Source organism: Onychostruthus taczanowskii, unplaced genomic scaffold, assembly GCF_017590055.1.
Source record: "Onychostruthus taczanowskii isolate IOZ18803 unplaced genomic scaffold, ASM1759005v1 scaffold13, whole genome shotgun sequence".
NCBI lineage: Eukaryota > Metazoa > Chordata > Aves > Passeriformes > Passeridae > Onychostruthus > Onychostruthus taczanowskii.
The window spans coordinates 4,717,128-4,740,755 of NW_024498462.1; the positions used below are offsets into that span (position 1 = coordinate 4,717,128).

The 23,628-nt window shown below is 49.1% G+C and overlaps 2 protein-coding genes across 3 annotated transcripts in view; one reads left to right on the forward strand and one right to left on the reverse strand.

The window, feature by feature from the left end:
- The first annotated feature begins 4,706 nt into the window (after positions 1–4,706).
- Positions 4,707–12,577, forward strand: RAB39B (RAB39B, member RAS oncogene family). The gene is made up of 2 exons (XM_041396658.1): positions 4,707–4,950; positions 9,027–12,577. The coding sequence occupies exons 1-2, from the start codon at positions 4,736–4,738 to the stop codon at positions 9,451–9,453; spliced, it is 642 nt and encodes a 213-aa protein (XP_041252592.1). The 5' UTR covers positions 4,707–4,735; the 3' UTR covers positions 9,454–12,577.
- Positions 12,578–13,752: 1,175 nt separating this feature from the next.
- VBP1 (VHL binding protein 1) overlaps positions 13,753–23,628 on the reverse strand; it is a 39,334-nt gene continuing 29,458 nt past the window's right edge. Inside the window, exons 1-6 of one of the 2 annotated variants that reach the window (XM_041396655.1) lie at positions 23,149–23,257; positions 19,001–19,125; positions 18,342–18,408; positions 17,782–17,880; positions 15,868–16,006; positions 13,753–14,919 (exon numbers count right to left, since the gene is read on the reverse strand). In XM_041396655.1, the coding sequence (XP_041252589.1) occupies positions 14,849–14,919; positions 15,868–16,006; positions 17,782–17,880; positions 18,342–18,408; positions 19,001–19,125; positions 23,149–23,232 (585 nt within the window). In that variant the 5' untranslated portion in view covers positions 23,233–23,257 and the 3' untranslated portion in view covers positions 13,753–14,848. Of the gene's footprint in view, positions 14,920–15,867; positions 16,007–17,781; positions 17,881–18,341; positions 18,409–19,000; positions 19,126–23,148; positions 23,258–23,628 lie in introns of those variants that run through there. The other variant, XM_041396656.1, reaches the window with a different exon arrangement.

Below are 23,628 nucleotides of genomic sequence, written 5' to 3' on the forward strand. Positions count from 1 at the left end.
GTTCTTCCCATCAAGCTGAGTGGGCTAAATAGCTCTCAAGATGTTCCTGCCTCTCTCAGCTGGGTACAGAAGGAGCCTGGGCACCTAGAGTAAGAGAGCCATTTAGGTAATGGGTTCCTATATTGATGGGGGCCCATTAATGGAACAGCCAGCATCACTCAGCCAGGACTCTCTTTATCAAGCCTGAGTCTGCTCTACTGCTTTTGTTTTGTTTTGTGACACTGGGGAACCACGGTAGCTCTGCAGGATGCCACCCCTGGAGCCCCAGCCAGCATGCCTGGAACTGCCTGAGTGGGCAGGGCTCACTCCCTGGTGCACTAGAAGCATTTTGCTGACAGGGGGCTGTTTGGGGAGGGAGAACAGACAGGTTTCCTGGGGACAGAGCCTGCCAGCCTGCCAGAGAACTCCACCTCTCCAAAAGGCACAAAAGCCAAGGTGGGACAGAAGCTACACCATGTGCCTCCTGGCACTCAGCCCTGCCTGCTCTCCCCTCCTGCTACTGCTGCTGGAGGCTGTAAGGCTGTCACCTCATCACAAAGTCCTAAATTATGCTCCCAGTGCCTGCTGTCAGCTGGGCTGTCAGTTCCAGAGCACTGTGTGGTGCCCTTGACTTTACGCTTGTCTGCACCACCCTGACTAACTGTGGGCACCGTATAAATAATAAACACTAATTCACCTTAATACCTTCCCTCTGTCCTGGGTTTTACAGCAGCACACTCAGCCATAGGTCACGGGTGCAATCACATCCCTGTCATCAGTGCAATCTGTCTCCATGTCACATCTGGACAGGCCTAATTTAACAGAGATGTTTTTTAGAACTTGCTAATAAATTGTTTGCTCTGCGTGGTTCCCAGCCTTGCTCTCAGCACTCCCATCACCCTGGTGTGTGGCCCGTGACTGTTTTCAGTTTCTGGTCTCTGTCCTGTTTGGCTGTGGAGGGACTCAGGGCTCTGCTTGGTGTGGTTCCCAGCCCTGCTCTCAGCACTCCAACACCTGATGTGTGGCCCGTGACTGTTTTCAGTCTCTGGTCTCTGTCCTGTTTGGCTGTGGAGGGACTCAGGGCTCTGCTTGGTGCAGTTTATCTCTGCAACAATGAGCAGCTCCATTGTGCATGTGGCTGGGATACAACACCTGCAAGGGCCAGGGATGACAGCGTGGGGATGTGGGTGCTCCAGCTCACCAGTGTGATGTGATCCCTGCACTGTCCCAGGCTGGGGCACAGGGCTGCCTCACAGAGCTCCAGACCCGCAGCGAGGGATTGTGGCTGATTGATTGTTTTTTGTATCCTTGGAAACTGAAAGGGCATTAAAATTGCATGGTGTGTGCAGTGCTGATGCACTCTGCTCCTTGCAGTGCAGCCTTGGGCTTGGAGATGGCTTCAGCCTCCAGCTGCCCTGAAAAGGGCACTGGTTTGAGAGGAAAGCTAAGCTACAGCTGAACACAAAACTACTTAGAGGGAATACTACCTATTTAGAGAGAATCCAGCCAAGGCCAGGTTGGATGGGCCTTTGAGCAACCTGGTCTAGTGGAAGGTGGCCCTGCACATGGCTGGCACTGGAACTACGATTCCCTTCCAACCCAAACCATTCCATGATTCTGTGAAGTGCCTTTGTGAATTGCCTCCTGAGCTCCAGGAGGGTGTCTGGCTCTGAGACATCCCTGACCACGGCTCAGCACCTTCTCTGTTGTGTTTCTCACAGCAGAGTTCCTGCCTCAGAGGAGTTGTCTGCCTCCAGACCATGCCACCCCAGCCACAGGGACTGCTGGTCAGTCCTGGGGCCAGGCCTCAGGAGGAGTTCCTGCACAGCAATCACCATCCACCAGAATGAGGAACAGGGCTTGCAGAGAGCCCCAGTATCTGCTTGGGGCTTCATCATCTAACACCAAAAGGGAGTGAATATAATCCCTCTGGGATAGAGACTACAGAGAGCACAGGGTAGCAAGAGTCATTCTCCAGCCTTTGCCTCATTTTGTCTCAGCTTTTATACCTTAAAATAAATTTACTAAATAAGAAATACTAGCTGCAGTGGCTGATGTGTGGATGTTTGTCACCTGGCGTGCACAGAGCCCTTGGGCAGGGCTGTGACCCGTGTCTGCTGTAGCCAGCACAGGGCGTAGGGCAGCACTGCCTACACGAGAGCTCCCCTTGGCTTCCCAGCGTGGTTCCCCTGCTGGGCTGGACCCTGCCTGGGGGTGTGCCACCAGGGAAGAGAGCTCTGGGATCAGCCCTGCCCTCACCTGTCTCAGGTGGTTCTCAGGCAGCTCTCCCCAGCTCTGAGGGGAAAGGGCTTCTCTGGAATTGCCCCCAGGGCCACGGGAAGGAGCAGTGAAGGGCTGTCCCCAGTCTGGAGCTGCCATCAGCCGAGGGGGCTGCTCCCGGTGCTGCTATCAGTGCTCACGGTGTCTCAGCAGCACTGCCGTCCTGACCTCAGCCAACAAACCTCATTTTGCATCAGATCTGGGTTACTATCTCTCAGACACCAGATTTTCCATTTTCTACAACAGCACCAGAACAAAGGCTCTCCCAGGATCTCATTTGCTCCTACCTTCTCATTGCTGCTAATTAGTACCGTGGCTGCCTAGTCACGCGGTGGGTGTTCATCTTTATGCATGTGTTCACAGAAGATGAGCATAGTATCTGCATCACGGGGTCCTGTGAGTTGATTTGCTGGGGAAGACAGGTGCCTGATGCTTCAGGAGTTCCTCTAGCTACGACAGGATCTGTTGGGCACACTGGTGCTCTCCTCAGCTCTGCACAGCCCTGCGAGCCACAGCGCTCTGGCTGCTCCTTGTCAAGGGTCACGCCAGGAAATGTCCATGGTCAGTGGGTCAGAGCTGCTCCTGGAGATGCTGTGGTGGGTGACTCACAGGGGGAGAGCCCTGTGCCTGCCTGAGCACGGCCAGACCTGTGGAAGAAAGGGAATGGGGCAACTGTGTGTGCGAGCACATGGGGAGGAGGGAAAAACAGTGAAAGGAAACCACAATTGGTTGTGGGCTTCAACTAATGGGCAGGGAGTACTCAGAAATCATTCTGTAAAGTGCACCAGATCCCCACAAAGCCTTGCTGGCAATGAGTCACTGGTCAATGTACCACTAGCTTGGATTTATAGGTTTAATATTTTTCTGTAGCGCTGTTGCTGTTGTTGTGTAGATTGCTTCATCAATTTTCTTTCCTGTTCTGAGGTACGTTCAAGTAGGACCTTTTGGGGTTGTTATTTTTTAATAAATAGATTATATTTCAAAGAATATTGAAAAAGTTCCTTGCCATTTATTCTTCAAGACTTGAAATGGTCTCTCTAATGTCCTAGTCCAATTTACATGGTGGTTAACTGTCTCATGCCTATATAAATGTCCTTTTTCTGAGGACCTATTGAATACAACAGACACTCTCAATGCATTTATTTCAACAGTGATCATGAAGGAGGAGCTTTTAATGAAACAATCTTTATTTTTAAAAAACCCACCAACATATTAATAATTTTTTTTGAAGTGTCAATATTCCTCCTTTCTGTGTCCGACTGAATACAGACATTTCACTCACTGATTTGAATAATATACATGCCAATTTTCCCTTCCAGAGATCAAAACTCTGCTCTGGCAAGAGGTTTAAAAGTAGGTGTTCAAACTCACCATATCCCACGGAGCCAGGGCTGTGTGCTGTGACACTCCCTGTGTGGGACAGGCTGGCAAAGCTGGGCCCGGCAGTCCGAGGTGTCTGTGCTTGCACCGTCAGATGCTCACGGCCACTCGGGCTCCTGAACACCGCGCTTCCCCCTGCCGAGCCCGGAACCCACTCCAGCAAGGTCAGGGAAAATGGATTGAAGGCTTGCGGTATTGAAGTTGCTGGGTATTTCATGTCCGTAATTACTCATTTTTGACACTGTACACACATTGTATATACATACTATATATATACACACACACACACACACACACATATATATATATATATATATGTGTGTGTGTGTATACAGACACACAGGTATGTGTGAGCATGTGTACTTGTTGGGTTTCCTGAGTGAGATGCCTGCTGTCAGCATTGTCCCTTTCCAGACAGGCTGGTGCGGTGCAGGTGACCCTGGAGCGGTGCAGAGGCTCTCCAGAAGTGCCAGGAGCACTCGGCTCCTCCGGTAGATTTCAATGGGAACGGAGCCCCCAATGCAGCAGTGAGGAGCCTGAATCTCTCCAGAAATGAGTCTCGGTTTAAAACACAGCAAGGTGTTGCGCACCTTGCTGGACTCCCCCTTCCCCTTGGCGGAGCGCTGAGGAAGATGAGCTCTCCCCATGGGCCACGGGCTCAGCACAGCTTCTCCCGGTCCCGGGATCCCCCCGGCCCCGCTCGGCCCGGCCCGGGCTCCCCGGCCGCCCCGCACGGTCCCGCCCCGCCCCGCCCCGCCCGGCTCCCGCACCGCCGCGTTCCGGGGCTGGCGGCTCCTCCCGGCAGTGCGGTACCGCGGCCGCCATTGCATCACCGGCACCCGCGCCGGCCGCGCCTGCAGCCCGCATCCCCATCCCGCATCCGCATCCCCATTCCGCATCCCCATCCCGCATCCCGCTCTCCTGCTCCGGCGGGGCGAGCGCGGGCTCCGCGGCAGCGGGGATAGACTCGCGGCCGGGCTCCAGCGCCAGCTCGGCGGCTCCGGGGCGCCCCGGGCCCGCGTGGGGCGCGGCGCGGGGGCGGCGGGCGCCCGGCGGGAGCGGCGGCGGGCGGGCGCTGAGGGGCCGCGGCAGCAGCATGGAGGCCATCTGGCTCTACCAGTTCCGCCTGATCGTCATCGGCGACTCCACCGTGGGCAAGTCCTGCCTCATCCGCCGCTTCACCGAGGGGCGCTTCGCCCAGATCTCCGACCCCACCGTGGGCGTGGATTTCTTCTCCAGGCTGGTGGAGATCGAGCCTGGCAAGAGGATCAAGCTGCAGATCTGGGACACGGCCGGGCAGGAGCGGTTCCGGTGAGACCCGCGGCGCGGGGCCGGGGGATGCGGGCCCGGCCCCGGCTTGGGCGGGGGGCCCGCGGCCGGGTGAGGCGTGTGGAAATGAGACAAAGAAGAGTCAAATTGGCACCTTTTGTGCCCCCCATCCCCCCCGCATCCTTCCCCCCATCCTTGGGACCCGTGTCCACCGCAAATGGCCGCATGCAGGTGTGCGGGATGTGCAGGTGTGGATGTCGAGGAGCGGCCCCGCTGCCGCTGGGGAGGGATGCGAGGCCCGAGGCAGCGCTGGGTCCGCGTTTTTCCAGCCTGGAGGTGTCCTTGCATCAGAGGATGCAGCTGGCAGGGAAAGCGCCTGCTTCCCCCCGTGCGGAGGCAGTGGCCAGGATGCTTCCCAGGCGAACACTTAGGCTGAGGCTCGCCAAACGCAGTGGAATACGCGTTCTGGTGCTCTGCTGCGACAGCAGAGCTCAGCTCTCCGTAGGACAGAGAAAGGTCGGGACGAGGCTTTGGCTGTGGCTGTGCAGGGATGACAGGTGCTTTCTGGAGAGCGCCACGCCGGGCGCTTCATGGGCACAGGCAATTTGGGAGCGTAAGCAACAGTAACCAAGTCTCGATGAAGTAAAATAAAGGCAGCATGTGGGACCGTGCCAAGTTTCCCACAGGACCGTGTGGGAAAAACAGCAGCCCTGGTTGGAGCAGGCTCGGCCCCAGGCAAAGAGGGGCTCAGATGTGCTGCTCACAGCGCTCATTTTGAAGGTGTGTGAGTGTACCCTGGCCTCCTGGCCTCCTGTTTACTTGTATTTTTCATGTGTCCTTAACCCTGATCCAATCCTCCATCCTGCTCCCTTGGGATCACTTCCTGTGTTGCACATCTCTGTGCAGCATCACAGAGCTTCTACTTCTGTGCTGTAATGACTCGCTGAGGAATGTTTTGGTTTCATTCAGTAGATGAAGACTCCCCTACCCCACCCCTCTCACCACCTTCCCTCGCATCTGTGGCCCTGGCATCTGGCCCAGGATGTGCAGTAGTTGGTCCTTATCCACTGACAGGATTTTCCTCTGCTGCCTTGATGCCTTGCAGGCAAGGAGCTGCTGCTTTATTCTGCTGAGAGAGGAGGTGCTTTAGCTTGCAGTTGCATCAGCTTCCAGCTTTGGATCTCTGGCTGAGGTCTCTAGCAAACACACCTGAGTGCTGTCCCCTGCTCCGCCACTGCTGTGAAGAGCAGGAGCTGTCGGATGGCTTCAATTTCCTTTCCTTTGCACATTAGGAAGTCCGTGGCCCTGGAGGCTGCTTGCCCTCGGTGCTGGGGCTGACCCTGCCCAGCTCTCGGGTTGTCAGCACGATGAGCAGGTGACCTTCAGAGCAAGGGCAGCTGCACTGCTGCCGCGGGCAGCAGCCTGCAAAGGCAGGAAGGGTGCAAGGGGCAGGAATGGTCAGTGACAGTGAGAAAACCCCACTGTGCAACTTTGAAATGCCCTTGCCAAAGTGCAGACTTGAATTCCCAGTGTGAAAAGCCAGAACAAACCCAGGGGCCTTTATGGTGCACTCTGAAATGTGAAAAACAAAAAAAAAAAAAGGTAAAATCTGGCTTGTGTTTATCCCTTTCAAATCACTCTTAGACCTGTGACAAATTGTACCCCACGAAGTCTCCTCTTGGGCTCCTCCTACAAGGAATGTTTCTTGGCCAGAGACAAGAATTAGCTGTTACTGGAATAAGCCAGAGCCCTTGGACTTGTCATAGGCAAGAGGCACAATGCAGCAGGTACTCTCCAGAAACCCAAAACTTTTTTTGTCATTTGTCAAGCACAGGGAATTTCTTAAGAGGGAAATCTGTCAGAATGAGCTCCCCGTTTTCAGATTTGAGTATTTCCAGTCTGCTTTACATAGTTTAACAGCTGCCCCACGAGGACAAAACCACTGTAGTTATTTTGAAAACACCTTGGCATTCTCTGAGCAGCAACTGTGCTACAATTTTGCTCTTCCTGACCCCCTGTTGTGAGCTCTTTCACTCTCCATAAATTAGTAGCAATTTCTGTGCAGTCAAGGCTTAAATTACAGCTAAACATGTGCCACTCTATTTTGCCTGACCAGACCCCAGAAGATGCTGCCTGGGGAAGTGCTGAGGCTGCTTTGGAGCTGTAGAAGAGCAGGGTCCAATTCTTCCTGGACCCAGCAGGTTTTGCCCATCTCTCGTTGCTCAGATACTGCTGTTTCCTTGTCTGAGACGTGATGCTGTGTAATGCCAGCAAAAGCAAAAGCCTGTGCAGCCCTCACTCCCTGGAACTGTCCCACCACCTACAGAAGAGCTGTTTCCTTCCAGCCCGCAGCTCTCCCTTGGCTGAGAGGGGAATACTCGAACAAACAGGCATGGCCCTGGCTGCAGGAGTCCCCACCGTGGGTACAGGGCAGGGGACAGTTCCCAGACAGAGACTGTGTGTTAAAACTTGGCCAAAGTAGGTGCAAGTCCCTGTACTGCCCTGCATCAGTGTGTGTGGCAGGAGGAGGGAAGGTAGAAACCTTGGAAGGGAGCTGGGGAGGGATGTGCAGCATGAAGGCAATGTGCTTTGCCTCCTGCAGAGCAAAATAGTTGTAGAAAAGGCTTTTAAAAAAGGCACTGAGACCTTCACCTGATTTTATCTTGAAGCAGCATTCAGCTTAGATCCCATCATGTCTTTCAGGAGTACCTGAGGCATTGTTGTTGCTGGCAGGAGGAGCCAGGGCTGATGGCACAGAACACAAGGGAGAAGCAGAAATGTCTGCGACAGTGTGGGGGTGAATTCAAAGTGCCAATATCTGTTTGCAGCTGGCCAGATAGCAAAAGGCAGATCTAATTCCCTCAGTGCCAAATGTGCAGAGTGACTATTGTCCCTAAGCCAAACAGTTGGGGAGGAGAAATTATCCAAACATTGCCAGCTATGTTTTTTCCCCTGCTTCTGGCTTTCTTCAGTTTTGCATGTGAATTTTCACCCATCACTATGTTTGTCGATAAAATGATTCTTGAAAACTCTAGTTCATCCTTTCTTGGGGCAATTTTGACAGATACACACACTACAGGACCAAATGGCACCTAACAACAGTCTTGCATAGCCAAGAAAAGACTGTCCTAAGGTAAAAATGCAGCAGTGCTTGTATTACTCCAGCAAGGAAAGTTCAGGCCTGAGTGTGAATTCCTCCAGGGACTGAAATCGATCATTGCTTCTGGATTCAGAGTGAATCCATGACTTGCAGAAACACCACTGTTCATGAGCTTCTTGGTTTCCCCTTGTGTAGCAGTCACTGAACTGTAGCTCCGCTTAGCCTCGTGGCCTCGGCTTTGCTCCATCACCCCGAGTTTGCTGATTTCCTGTGCTGCTTCTGGCTGCCTTGGGCTGGCCTGGCTCAGAAGAGCTGTGGGACAGGGACTTAGTCTTCCAGCCTGCAGTTCCAGAGTCTTTTTGGTGACTATTTAATGTCAGTATTTGGCAGGAGCATGACCAGTGTTAGTGCACATTCTCCTTGGAAGCTCTTATATTATTTTGCTGTTTCTTGGTCAGTGCCACTATCAGTAACTGCAATGTCACTTTAATCCAGTTGTGTAGAGGAAGAAGCTGTAGGGATGGGTGAATGTCCCTATCCCAGGGTCCTGGGTGTATGGTAAAGGCCCATGGTCAGCCTTTCCAGATCTTTGACCTCCTGCTTTTGTGTGGCTGTCAGAGAGTGGGTGTTTGGTTTCAGTTGAATCCTTTGATTTGTCACAGCGCTTTTAAACTTGTGGGTTAGATGAGGTGTCCAGAGAACTGACATGGTGGGGGGTGGGACTGAACAGCCAGGGACATACAGAAATCCATGAGAGAATAAAATGGTGGGGGGATTTTGAAGAGAGCCATAATCAGTGGGGCGGTTACACAAGCATGAAATCCTTAAGCCAAAATAAGTTTTCCTTTTAAATGACAAGCTCTACGGAGCACAAGCTGGAAGTTCTAAGACATTGCCTGAATGGCTTTCTCTTGCCCTGTATTCTGCAGGGTAGGAGGGTGGTGGTAATGCTGCTTTCTTAAAGGACACATGTTCAGACAGCTGTGAGTTAACACTGTTGTGGCTCCTTGGCTTGCAGGTCCATCACCAGAGCCTACTACAGGAACTCGGTCGGAGGACTCCTCCTCTTTGACATTACAAACCGCAGGTCTTTCCAGAACGTCCACGAGTGGCTGGAGGAGACCAAGGTGCACGTGCAGCCGTACCAGATCGTCTTTGTTCTGGTAGGGCACAAGTGTGACCTTGACACACAGCGGCAGGTGACCAGGCACGAGGCGGAGAAACTGGCTGCTGCCTATGGCATGAAGTACATTGAGACCTCAGCTCGGGATGCCATTAACGTGGAGAAGGCCTTCACTGATCTGACTCGTGATATATACGAGCTGGTGAAAAGGGGGGACATCTCAATCCAGGAGGGATGGGAAGGGGTAAAGAGCGGGTTTGTCCCGAACGTAGTGCACTCTTCAGAAGAAGTGGTGAAATCAGATAGACGGTGCTTGTGCTGAGCTCCTCTAGAGAGGCGAGTGGTGATGAACTCTACTAACCAAACGTTCTTTACTAAGTGAACTCAGTGTGACAGAAGGGAGAGCAACGCTCCCGTTGTGAACAGCCTCCTACGTTGTTTTGGACACCAGGACAGACCCTGGAGAGAAATGTTCTGTTCCAAATAACCTTTCAGAACTGGGGGCTACAAACCTGAAGGAGAGTGAGTGAGGGCGCATGTGGATGTTGTAAGGAGACAGGAAGCAGAAATGAGGGGCTGCACAACACAGCAGAGGGTATACAGAGCTGAATGGGCTGGTACATGCCAGGGTACTGTACATGTTCTCTTTTAAGTAAACCCATAGCTTCCTGCTGGCTTTTGGAGCCACAGGATGGATACAGGATGGATGTGACAAAGAGGCAGAGAGAAAGCAGGAGGACATTTTGGTTTGTGTCAGCTCTTTCTTTCCAGGAAGGTCTAAAGGCAGCACAGATACCATTTCCTCATAAGGTCAGTTCCACAGGAGAAGTTTACTGACATGGTATGCACACTTCTGAGTTTTCTTTCTTATGTTCTTGAACCTAGTTCAATAGAAAAGAATATTTTGTGGGGTTTAAAGAGGAAAACTTATTTGATTGGTAATTACAGTTTAAAATATTTCTCCCTTAACAGCATTTGTCTTGCTGTGCGGAACCAAGACTCTAAGTGGCAACTCCTGCTGCAGTAGAGATTATTCAATGCAATTTTTACTCATTTAGTGCCTGGGTGAGTACCTTGAAAGTACCCCAAGTTCAGGGCTTTCCAGCAGAATTAAGTGATCAAGAGCATAAAGAGAGAACCATGTCCTCAGGTGTCACATCTTAAGACTGGGTATTGCAGCCAGGTGGGACACACCATTTCTGTCTCAGTAACAGCTCTGTGCTGACCTTACCAGCCAGGTCACAAGGAGGAATGGAAAGGAAGGAGGGAAAAAGGAAACCCAAAATAAAAAACTTGAAAAGCTTAACTCAGGTGCATCAGACATCCTAAAAGGTGAGATTAGTTCTTAAAGAAATTAAATAGCATTGAAAGCAACAGCTTCCATTGGTACTTTCTGCTGTTAGGTGTCATTTTCTGTCTTGGCCTCTGTGGAAGAGAACTGGCACTGGGAAGGTGGAACACACAGCAGGAGTGTCTGAGCAGGTGGAAAGGAAAGCCTCAAGGCACACTCAAATTGTTTTCCTCCATGTTTTAGTTTGACAAAAGAGGATCCATCTCAGGCTGGCCATCATGGGATGGCAGCCACGTCACAAAAGCTGTATGTAGGTGGATGTTTTCTGGGAATGCCATTCGCCACTTAAAAGCTTTGCTTCTGCCAAATTTTAACCCAAGATTTTGAAGTGCAATGGGGTGACTGTGCTCCTGTAGCAAATTAGGGAACTTCAGCCTATTGAAAGTGAGCAAACAAAACTATAGTGACTTTTTTACTTGTGTTTGAAAGCTTTATACACCAAACTGCAATGGGCAGGAGGGGGGATTAGGTAAAAGCCACAGGAAGCATCTAGTGTTTATTTTTGGCCTCTGAGTAGAGAAAAAGAAAATATTTGTTCCAGCTTTTTAATCTGCCTCATCTACAGAAATACAGGTCTTGATTGCTGTTGAGTTCAGACTGTTTCTTCTTCTGAACCTGCTGCTGCAGTTTGCAGCAGGACATGGGCAGGTCTGTATTAAAAAAAAGCCCTGCGGTTTCCATATCGAAGCTGTAAAAAAACCCCAAACCCACAGCAAGCCCAACCCAGCAACCCAAACCCTGAACACTTTTGTTTGTGGTGTTCTAGGAACAATTTCAGGTCTGGGCTCTGCAGGGGAGCAGCAGCGCTGCACCTGCTGGGAGGGCACAGGGAGCAAGTGCCAGGAAGGGGGTGGCAGTGGCCTGGCACTGCTTGGTGAGCTTGTCACTGCTGGAATGGGCTGTGAGAGTGTCCAACACCTCCTGCTGAAGGCCACTGAATGCCAGGCACTTGTGGTTGAGTGCCCTGAAGATTAAAAAGAAAAAGAAAAGTATGCCCGTTGCAACATCTGTTTCTGGGTGAGCAGAGGTGGGTGCAGGGAGCACCCCAGGAACTGGGCAGCTGCCAGGGCAGAGTGTGGGGTTTGCTCAGATCAGCTCAGTCAGTTGCATTTCACAAAGGCAGGGACAGACAAAAGTACCAAAGGGTCAGTGTCTTTGTTCCCTGCATGGAAAGTCCACCTAGCAGCTGCTTCAGCTTTTCAGGGGCCAGTTGGACACTAGGTGTGTGTCTGGGGGTGTCTGGCTGAGCCCCCAAGGGCACAGAGCCAGAGTGTGACAGAGGGGCAGTTGGGAGTTGGATCAGACATTTTAGCAATAGTCAAATTCCGTAATTCCCTGTGTGAGAGCCTGGCCAGAGGGGAAAGATCACTTTTCATGAGACAGACAATATTTTATTCAATGGGTTTTGGACATTCCCCGTTACTGCTCCCAGGGAGAAATTCCAGAAAGCCTAAGCCAGTAAGTGCATTCTGGCCTTCAGAGTAAATCTTCAATTTAAATACAGAAGTGTTGTAATTCTAAAGAGGAAAGTACAGAAGAAAATGTACACGGTCTTAACTATTTAGAGTTAATAAATTGTTATATTAAATGATAGAGAAATCATTATCTACATCTTTTTCTAATTCCTTGCATTTTCTAGACAGCTTATTAAAATATAGGAAATGTAGATTCATCTGTACAAAATTTGGAATGTTTTTTCTAAGATGAAGAACTTATTGGATATGCTAAGAATTCTTTTCTAACAACTGGTTTTAATGCTTTGACTTTGAGGGACTTTGAGAAATCAGAAGGTGATACCTCTCACAGGCTAAAGGTCAGGAGCTCTTATACTCTAGGACAAAAAGAGAAAAAAAAAAAGCAAAAGCTAACTTTCTGTGGTCTCTACCACAAGTTAAAAACAATCTGCATGTTAAACTGAACTTGCTCAGAACCTCCAGAATAAAAGCATACTTTACACTGTCCTCGCTTTGTTATGCACTGTAACGAAATGTGAAAATAATGCTGTATTTAGCTGTCTGTATGTGACTGAAAACATGCTTGTATTTAGCAAAATGGTTACTACGTGATAATGTGAAATTCAAAACTTGTAAAGAAACTTTGGTGGGTTTTTTTTTTTCCCCTTTCTCCTTGCCCATTCTCTCTTAGTGTGTTCCCTGCTCCCTGTCCCTGCTCTGTATTCCAGCCAGGCCTGGATCCACCATTCCCAGGCACTGCCTCACAGGCACTGGACACCCTTCCCTGCAGGGCCTGCCTCACTCACTCTGCAGAACCTGAACTCAGCCTTGCTGAGAAAAGCCAGAGCAGCTGCTCTGGACAAAACCAGCCCCTGCTGCCAGCAGCTGCAGCCACTGCAGCCTTGGCCCCTCCAGGAGGCCTCGGCAGGTCTGCTGGCACAGCAGCTACAACAGCAAAGGGCACAGCACACCCAGGCAGGGATTAGTCACAGAGCTCATCTGTGAGTTCTGGGCTTTTTTATTTACCTCAGATCAAACACACAAATGCCAAACCCCGAGTTATGATGGCCACAGCCACCTCCCATTCCTCAGGAACCAGACCCCTTTGAACACAGGAGCCATTTCAGCTCCAAGGCTGTCACCCTGTGCCCTGGCAGTGGCATACCACGCTGATTTTGCTAGGTTCTGCTTTTGCTGTGCAAAAATGCTTAACTGGTCGTTTTGTTGTGCACAACAAAGGCAGGCAATTGCTGCCTTAGGACCAGCCAGGGGTGGGGGGGAGCACAGCCTGTTGAAGAAATTGAAGAAAAAACTGGGAGAGAAATCAGGCTGTGTGTGCAGCTGCCTTTGCATGATTGCTGACACTAGAAAAAGAAAATGGAGAGCAGCAGCCTGCAGCCTGACCAGTGCCACATCCTGCTGCTGTAGCAGACACCTGTTGCAGAATACAGCAGGGCTCCACGTTCCTGTGCTGCAGCCACAGGCACTGAAACAACAGCATGGCCCTGGGGAAGGAAGAGATGAGCCCAGGCACTGCTGCTGACCAGTGCTAAGGGCTCGCCTGCTCTCTGCCCTTCCCTGCAGCTCACTTTTGACAGGCACGGTGCTGGAAAATCACTTGCTTTCAGTCACCAATTCAGATGTGCTGACTCACACCCCCCTTTCATTCACACCAGCATCCAGCAGCCACACTTTTCACGTCTGCTGCTTCCACGGAATTTTTCACCCCCCACGCCCAGTTAAGGGAGGAAAACATTATAGAAAATGACACATCACATTCATGACTTTCACACAAAGAAAAATGCACAAAAACAGCTGTTTGCCACAACTGTTTAGTTTTACTATTTTAATATCATGAAATAAAAGTACAAAAAATTTACAGGTATATTGTTTCTTACATGAAGATTGAACAGTTAACATTTGCATTTATTTTGCAGTGAAACCTGTACTCTCAGTCACAGAATGTGATTATTAGCCACTGACATCACCACTGAGCATTTCATTTTAGAAAGAAACTGCAAAGGTAAGAGGCAACAATCTTGCAAGGCTTCGTAAGGACCAAAAAATTCTCCAGCTGTACCAGCAGAGGTCATGTTGCAGTCAGCCATCCTGATCTAACACAGGTTTCCCAGCTGGGAAGCTGTGTTCAGACATTTGAACTGGACATCTGGGCCAAGGGGGCAGAATGGGAGGCTCTCCCAGGCTGTGGGCTCTGGGAGTTCCCCGAAATAACCAACGTGGGCACACATATGGAGAACAAGGGGTGACACCTGCAGGCTTGACACGCCCTGTGCTGCTCACTGCCTTCCCACTGCTCTGAGCACAAATCACAGACTGCTGCGTGTGACCTGCTGAGAGCTCAGGGACAGGCAGTTAGCTAACCCACAGTTACTCCAAGTTTATCCAAAGTGGATATCCAGGAATGCCTGCAGACTGGTGCAGCCATTGACTGACTGACACAAACCCCAAGATTCCACTCTATTTTTGTTGTTTCCTAGAACATTACAGCTGCACATCTTCCCAGCCCAAGTCAAAGTTAACTCCATCAGCTGTACAAAGATGAAAAAGAAAAACCCTGCACTGCCTTGGCCTGTGAACGTGTCAGGCTCCATTTCATACAAGCCCCTCAGCTTTTCAGACAGGCTTTCAGGTGGAAATTTATTTATGATGGACTGGTTTGATCAAAATACTACATCCTTTGCTGGACTGTGTGGTGCCTTTTCAAATCATTTCATGAAGCATGCATGAAACCAAATTTTGAGTTTACAAATAAATAAAATGGTGCTCACCATTAGTTTTTATATATTTTACCATTTACTGAAATGCTGAAAGTAACTCAGTCCTGGATGAGGTTTGGGGGTGTTTAAATAAAAAATACTTGGAAATTGAAACCACATTTAAAATTGGAAAAACTATGCTTTGTTTTTGGATGGGTCTTGCTTGTTTCTTCTCTTTACGTCCCAATTATAAACTCTAGCCATATCTGAGGGTGTGGAATTAAGGAAACAGCTCATGCTAGCAGAAAAAAGAAAAAAAAGATTTTTAAAAAAGGAGAAAGTGCAGGTTACAGAGTTGGCCATTTAGTTACAACAGTCAGTACAGAAACCATTTCATGAAAGGGCTGACTTGGTGCAGAGCTTCAGCTCTCAGGAACACTGGTAACTGCAGTATTTAGATCATTACTTAAAAAAAACTCCAAAAAAGATATTTCAGAGAAACACAATTTTAGTTTTGCCTAACTCTTTGCTGATTTCAGTCAAGCTGCCTGTATCAGCTGTATTTGCCCAAACTCCTGCTGCACTAAGACAGCTCAAGTATCAACTTGAAAGAACAAGCAGTTGTGCCTTCATTGAACCAAATCTAATGCTTCAGTTAAAGGCTACACTCATTAAAATAGTTTTTAACTAGAAAGTATAAAAATCAACCCCATGCACCCAGGAGATGGTTCATGGCAGTATAAAGAAATTTAAAAAACACTGAGCACAGCCCAAGCCAACCCCTTGCTTGCTGCAGCAGGGCTTGTGCTGCTTGGAGGCAGCTGCAAAGGCTCCAAGATGGGCAACAAAGAACAATGTTCAATATGCTCCAGAGGAAGGGTCACTGTGCTTTAAGGTGGTCACCTGGGCATCAACCCAACCTTCCAACTCACTCTGGAGTCAGTCTGGCTTAGCAACCACTGCACTAGATCTCATGAGGACATATGTACAAGTTTTGTTACCTCTCACACACCAACCTCCAACTTAGCCCTGCCAACACAATATTCCATGACACTGCAGGACAGCAGTGGACAGTACTTTACTTTAGGACAGTAAAGTTCACAGGTGCTACAGAATTTTGAGGCAGCCAGTCTAAGATAAATCCACGTGAGAAAGTTGGTTACCTGGATGTTGGCTTTCAGATACATCTCCCCCCCAGTCAATGGAAAGGATACTGACTTCTGTAGTGGTGAACTGATCTCTGAGAAAATCCAGGTCTTCCTCTAGAAGATCGAGGTTTTTTGTGGCTGTTGACAAATTCTTCTCTAACAGAGCCTGAGCTTCATCAATATCATATTCAAGCATCACATTGGCCTGAAAAAGAAAGATTGATACAAGCTTTTACTCTTGCACTGTAAGGACTAAGCCCCACCAAGTGTATTTTAAGCTGTTGTTCAAAACTAATCCCATTAGCACCACACTGTCCTGACAGGCCAAGACAAGATTCAAGACAGGCAATGTCCAAATCCACTTGAGGCCTCCACCCCTTCAGTAAATGAGTAATAAATCCCTAGTGACTTAAAGTTAAGTTCTCTTCCTATAGCTAAGCAAGGAAGGATTTGGTCCCCTGTGGCTCACATTCAGCCTTTCAGGTATTAGCATCTCATCCTCACTGTATTTGAAAAGTGAGAGACCTTACATTTCTCAGCAGCACCTTTCAGGTGCCACACAACTCTAGAAAGTTTTTGTTGGATTCAAGATAAACCTCTGTGTGGATCTGTGTGGAACACTGACAAACAGCTGGCACTGTCAGTAACAAGAGCTACTATAGGTATTAGTGATACAACAGGTATAAAAGTCCTCTCTGATGCTGTGGTGATGGTTTTTAACCCAGACATGGTTGTTTCAGTAAGAAGCTACCACAGGACGAGATAAAAGAGCAGTATCAGGTGAAAATGCACCAATGAAGCTTTGTCCCTTTCAAGAACTGAGCCCTGAATGAAGCCCCAGTATGTGACTGACAGGTTCCCACAGAAGGCTACACTGAGCTGCCAGAGCTGGATAATCTGTTCTTTAAAGCAAGTGGAGGAGAGAGATCCCCAGTAACAGTGACACACACAGCCCAACACAGAGTGTAGGCAACAAGCAGGAGAAAGGCAGAAGGCCAAGAACACCTGAATAAATAAAATTGTGTGTGGCATTTCATTACAGCTTTTCAGTGTGAACTGTCAATAAGACAAACCTTCTCTGATGTTCTGTTAGAAAATAAACCTGGGATGTTCCATGAAAGTCAGTGTTTGTGAAGTCTCCTAATAGCAACAGGTATCAGAAAATTTGTTTCTTTTTATGATAGAAGTGGGAAAGGTTGGGAGTAACTGTCCAATCAGTCTGGATCAACAGTGTTTCTGTCCTAACCAAGAGGTTTTGTATGCAACTGTCCAATCAGTCTGGATGGTTCATGTGTCAACAGTGTTTCTGTCCTAACCAAGAGGTTTTGTATGGCAGCCAACACTGGGATTTAGGAACATCCATGATTTAAAAGTCTCAAAATAAGCATCAGCAGGTTAATCTCCACATATAATGAAGCCTCTAAATACAAAATACTCCAACCTGATAGTGCTTAAGTACTTAGGAATCTGGGTTGTGAATGCTGATCCCAGCAGGCTTTAGTGCAAAGTCCACTCTAAATGCTGGCAGATATCTGTGAGAACAGAAATCCAATCTTTCCCTAAAAAGGTGCATGAAAAGGGAAAGCAAGATGCTGAATACAAATAACATGGAGAAGATGGCGAGCTACTTGCCAAACTAAGTTACTTTGCTGGGCACTTTCCCATGCCAGGCAAGGTCATTAATTTGAACCAAAAAGTGACAGAAATGGTAAGGGAAACACAAACAAGGTTTTTGGAAAGAACAATCCAGCCAAAAGACAATTCTCTGAAGCCTTACTGTTCAAGAACCAAATAAAATGGAACAAGAAGTCTTCATTAACACACTGAAGTTGCCTGGTTAGATGTGCTCTGCTGCCATGGTGCAGCACCACCAGGCACCATCAACAGAATCATGCCCACTACAATCAGGGGAGACAGCAACCAAAACTCTTTCACAAGCCTTAAGTTATTGAGTTTCAGAGAAAGTTCCATTTTACTTACCCCCAACCACAAACAAACTTTATCTGTAGGAGGAACTGAAGCTTTGCAGTAGAGATTATCTGCCAATAAAAATCTGGTTTCCATTGGATGTGTGGAATCCTTAAGACAAATGATAAAACTTACAATTGCTATTTTCACTGGAAATATATTAAAGACATAAAACTTAGAATAAAGAGCACACTTTTCTGCTTTCTGCCATTGATACAGTATAAACTTGTGTGGAATTCTACAAAACTTTACTTCAACGGTAAAGTTAGAGCTCCAAGAATAATGCATTTTTAAAAGATATATTTAAAAACAATACAGAAATCTCTATAAAGAATGGAGATGAAGTCAAAGCTTAGCTGCAATCTATACACTATTAAAAATGAAGTTTGCATTACAAACATTAACTTTTTTTGAACTAGCTTTCAAAAAGTACTACATACCTTTAAAAATAATTCTGTTATTTATAAAGGCATATTAAGTGTGCTCTCCAAAACATTTCTTGCAATGTGTTCTGTTAGGGTGGAAAGGTAGTTAGCTTTTCTCATACTCATTAGATATTCAAAATAATTTACCTTTTTCTTCTGCATGTGTTTTAAAATTTCTAATGTCTGTTTAATTTCAGGAATCTGACTTTTTAGCCTGTGAATTAACAACAGTCATAATTTATTATTTTACAGAGACACAAAGTTTCCTAAACAAGTGATCAGTTTTATTATACAGTCCACCCTCCATTTTAAAACTTGTTAACAGCTTATTCCAGCTTACAAAAGCAGGTTTGAAAGACATGGCATGTAAAGGCAGCTCAGCTCCAGCTTCACCTGCCCCTCACAACACCAAGGCTGGCTGGCTTTGGAAGCACAGCAACCCACTCAGCTTTCACATGGGAACAACACACAGGAACAGTAACAGACCCCCTTTCATTAAAATGGTACATTCTAAATATTTGTAATCTCCCAGAGAACAGGAAACCTCAGCAGAGATATACTGAAACCACTGCAGGTAAAACAAAACAAGTGTGTTTCTTCTGAGGTTCAGGGACTATTCTGACAGTGAGAGCCACAGGACCCTGCACTGCTCCAGCCAAAGCTCTCCAGAGCTGAGGCCATCGCTCTCCCCAACAGCCCTGGCAGAGGCACGGGCATCCCCAGGCCTTCCTGGCCACTAGACTCATCATTTAAAAAAAACACAACTGTGCTAAACATATCCCAAATCTGCAAAAATTACAACTTACCTCCTTTTCTTTTGAGCAAGATTAAGTTCCAGAAATTTATACTTCTGATACTGCTCATCCAACTTCTTAAGAACTACATCTGCTGTCTCATTTCCAGGCTGTTTCATGAAAGAATCTACATCTTCCTTTAAGGGGAGAAAGAAACCCTCAGTGTTAGAAGAGTTTTATGGAAATTCTAGACACACACATGCTGTCATCTTACTGCAGCTACATATCTAGAGAGTTTGAAATGGAAACAAACTTTTTTTCTGGAGTGGAGTACAAAAGCATTTTGTTTCTTTTCTGAGTCATCTCTTCATTTCCCCCTCCCTGCTTTTTCTGCAGGGAACTAAGGGATAGGTGCAAGGTTTACTTCACAACCATATTTGTGGGTACATGGTTAGTGGTGCTTTCAGTCCTGGCTGATGACAAGTGACACCTTACAGGGGTGGGTATCCATGGAGCATGGCTAAACCTGGGTTTCCTACCTGGAAAGCAGGGATAATGCTTCTCTGTGGCTAACCAGATTATGAACTATTTTGGACAAAACTGACACAGGAAAAAAGCCTGATCAAGCATGTTGTGGCAGAGAAAGATGCAAAGGGGGGAAAACGGAGGTATCTGCTCAGACAGGCACTGTGGCAGTGAACAGCCTGGTTTCAAAAGCTCCTTCTATAGTTAGCAGGAAGGCACAGAAACCCCTAGAGAACAACTCTGGCCAGTCCTACCATCAACTGACAGTGAGAGCCATGGGACTGGCAGGCAAAGCTGCCAGAGAAGAAAGGCCTGAGTTGGCAAGGATGTCAGCCTTGGCATGTGCCTCCTTCAGAAGCCCAGGAAGCAGCTCAGCTGCTGGGGGCCAACGTTCCCAGCTGCTGAAAGGTACACCAGGCCAGGGACCAATCACCTGTTTCTGGCCTTGGCACCACGTACACACAAAATTCCAGATGACACCACTCCCCCTCTGAGGTAATTCTGCCCTTGTCTCCACAGCTCAGTAAAATCTGATGGAAGCCCTACCACAGGCCTCTTCAGCTCCTCCTTTTGAACTTGGGGTCTCCATTCCAGAAAAAGACTGTAATATGTTACTAAAGTGATATCAGAGATGGAGCTGCTCCCCCTCATTATGATGCCTTAACTCTCTTGGCTAAAGAAAATTAGTGAATCTGGTAAGAAGTCCCTGCCTTCCTTATCATTAAGGAAATCTGTAGCAGAACACGAACTCCACATCCTGCAGCAGGCAGCACTGTCCAGGTGGCAGATCCAAACTCAAGAGACCACACCTCAGACTGCCTGAAAAATGCCTCGAGCTACCTCACAGTCAGGGAAGCATTCCTGCTTCCGGATAAAGCTCCCAGAGAGAAGCCCTCAACAAAGAAAACAAGGATTAGGTTTGGGAAAGCGTTGAAGTGAGGCCTGAGGATACTGTGAAATGAAACTCCCTCTTGTGGAAGCAGCTCTGCTTGTTTAAAGCACCCAGGGCAGAGAGCAAAAGCAGGTGGGCAGCAGCTCCCCCCACACCCTGCCTGGCACCCAGCTCTGCCTCAGCTCCCATCTGTCTGTGCACAGGGACAGGACACAGTCCACATCCTCCTGAAACAAAGATGCTGAGAAGTGATTCCAGAAGTAAATCCAGGCCTCCTATCTAGTGGTGATCTCCGCCCACTCCATAATGTCCCAGTTCCAGGTGAGCTCAGATTTACCCCCAGGGTTTTCCAGCTGGGGCTTCCAAGCCTGCTGGTCAGGCTCTTGTCCCACCTCCCCATCTGCAAGGCTGAGGCACAGTCACTTCTTTAAGCTTGACCAGAACAGCTCTGAGGCTGCCAAAGCCACTAGGATCCTCACTTTGTGGTGTATTCCACAGCACCCCCACTGCGGAATTCTTACAACACTTACAGGTTCTGCAAGGACCTGCCAAAACTCCTCTGTATCTTTTTTAGGAAGAGAATTTACTGGCAAAGCACCATTTTGCAAACTTCAAGCCAAGCCACAGGAGTGCTCTGTAGAAACCCTGAAGTGCAGCAGGACAGAGCATTCCCACGTGTCCCTACGGTTCTCCTCTGAGTGATGACCCAAATAAAGAGCTGCAGGCACTCACTCTGCAGAGAGCTTCATCACCTGGGGGCAAGTGCAGAGAACATGACAAGAGACACGTATCTGCAGAGCTGCATCCTCACACCTGCTGAGGAAGGCAGAGCAAAGAAGGCATTTCATTTGGAAATGTCTGAGCAACAGCTCAAAACCACCACAGCTGAAACTTCTGTTCTGAGAGTTTGTCATCCAGCAAAACCCTGTGTCTTAACACCAGCTGCTCTGAGTGCTTAACATCACTTGAACCTTGGAGAGGGACAGGGGAGTACAGAACAACTGCCTCAGAGAAGACATGAGCCATAAATTGTGTGAGGAGCCTCTACTGAACCAAGACACTCACAGGAAACATCTCTGAAGACAAGATTCACAGTAAGACTGCCCATGCAGCAGGTGGTGGGGGGAAATGCAAGTCTTTAAATGTTTTTGAAATAGAAACTTATTTTCTGAAATAAAAAAAAAGCTCTAGTAAAACCTCTCCTCAAGACAGTAGTATTTCACTCTGCAGAGCAGAATACCATTACAACTTCTCAATGCAGGCTTATTTTTAATAAAAGAAAGTCTGTTCTAACATCTACATCCAAGTACTCTATGGTCACCATCGAGGAGCTCTTCTGCAGGCACACCTGTACTTGATCAGAGCACCTCTCAAAACTGAGAATTAGGAAACTTCCCAGATGTTCAGATCCAGAGATTATGAAGATCCACAAGGTTCTGAAGAACTGAAGAGAAGCACAGGGCTAAGGCACAGCCCCAGTACCCTTGGAGCCACGTGACACAGCACACAAGATACTTCAGACACAGGCACTGAAAGGAAACCACGTGGAAGCAAACACAACAGCTGCAAAGGCAGCCACCAGCAGGGAGTGAGGGATGGGACAGATGCACTTAAAGTGTTTGCTGAGGCTGTTTAGGTCCTGCTTCCTGCCAGGGTGGCCACCTGCACTGTAAAGTCAGCAGAGACCACAAGCTCTGCTCTCTCAGGATCAATGAGGTCTCACAGGGCAGCTGAAGACACGACCCTTCCCCTTCACTTTGATCTTTGCTGGTCTCTCATGAGGCATGGAAGGAAGTTAGCTGGAAGAAGCAATGGTTTTCCAGCCCAGTAAGGATATGCCACATCCTAATTATTGTTTAAAAACCTTAAAGGAAAAGGAGGAACTGGATCACTGGAAGTAAATGCACTGCACCTGTCTGGTCAGGTCCTATGCCCAGACAAGACACATCAGCAGTACAAGCACCACATCTAGAAACAGCAAAATGCAAGTCAAACAAATTTATCTCTACAAAAGCAGTTGTATCAGATGGGGCAGACATCCAACACTTCCCAAGATCCCCAAGGCAGGTAGGTACAGCCACTGGGATCCATAGCTATTGATCAAAGGAAATAAAACAGCAATCAAGACTGTGTACCAAGATTGAGGTCACAGCTGAAAGGGGACAACAGATGATGGTGGAATTATGCCACCGCATAAATCACCGACTCCTGCTTTTCAACCCCTCAACAGAATCATCAAACCCTCGGTACATCAGTTTTTAAAGCTGGATAAACAAGTTCGGCCTGTTTTCCAGAAATCACACATTTGCTGGTTTTCAAGAACACATCGGCGCTTCTGAAAAGTGAATCTTCTCAGCAGTGTAAAACTGGATTAAGAGCCGAAGATGCGCGGACGGCTGCCCGGAGCACGGCCCGTTATCCGCGGAGCAGCAGCGGCGAGGCGGGCCCCGCCCGGTGTGCGCCGGGCGGCTCTGCCAGCACGCCGCTCGCTGCCGCTCGGGCAGAGCAGTAACGCGGCACTGCTTAACGCGGGCAGCCGAGCTTCTGCTACGGCAACGCGCCAGCTCGGCATCGGAACAGGGCAACTCACCCGGGAGAAGGCCCAGGGCTGAGGCCGCGAAGGGCCTCGGCCGTCCTCACCCCCGGGTACCGCCCGCCCGCCGCGGTGCCGCCTCACGGGGGCCGGGCCCGGCTGGCCCAGCACAGCCCCCACTCCTCGGGCCCGCTCCCCAGAACGCCGCCTCGGGGATGCCCAGCCCCAGTCCCCAGGAACAGCGCCTCAGGGTCGCCCAGGCCCGCTCACCACGAACGCCGCCTCAGGGATGCCGAGCGGGCCGCGCTTCCCGCCCGCCGCTGCCGCCGCCTCGCTGCCTCCGGCCGCCGCCATTTGGGAACGGACGGTGCATGCGCGGCGTGCGCCCGACGGCGTCATCACGTCAGCGCCGCGCGGGGCGCGAGGCGGGCTGGGCGGGGCGGTGGCAGCAGCGGGCACCGCCCATTGGCCCGTGAGGATGAGGAGGCGGGGCAGGAAGGGGCGGCTCCGCTGGGACAGGGAAGGCTCTGGGGTGAGAGGGATGCAGCGGGGGCTGCCTGGGGGGTCGGAACTGTGAGTGCCTTGCCTGCCGTGTGCCGGGAAGGACGGGAAGGAGATGCCGCCTATCCCAGCCCCTGCTTCTGCCTGCGGAGGAAGCGCCCTTGTTTCTAAACGCAGCTGCTCTGCCTCTCCCACAGCGCAGATGACAGGCCCAGCAGAGCAAACAGGAGCAATGCCTTTAACAGTCTG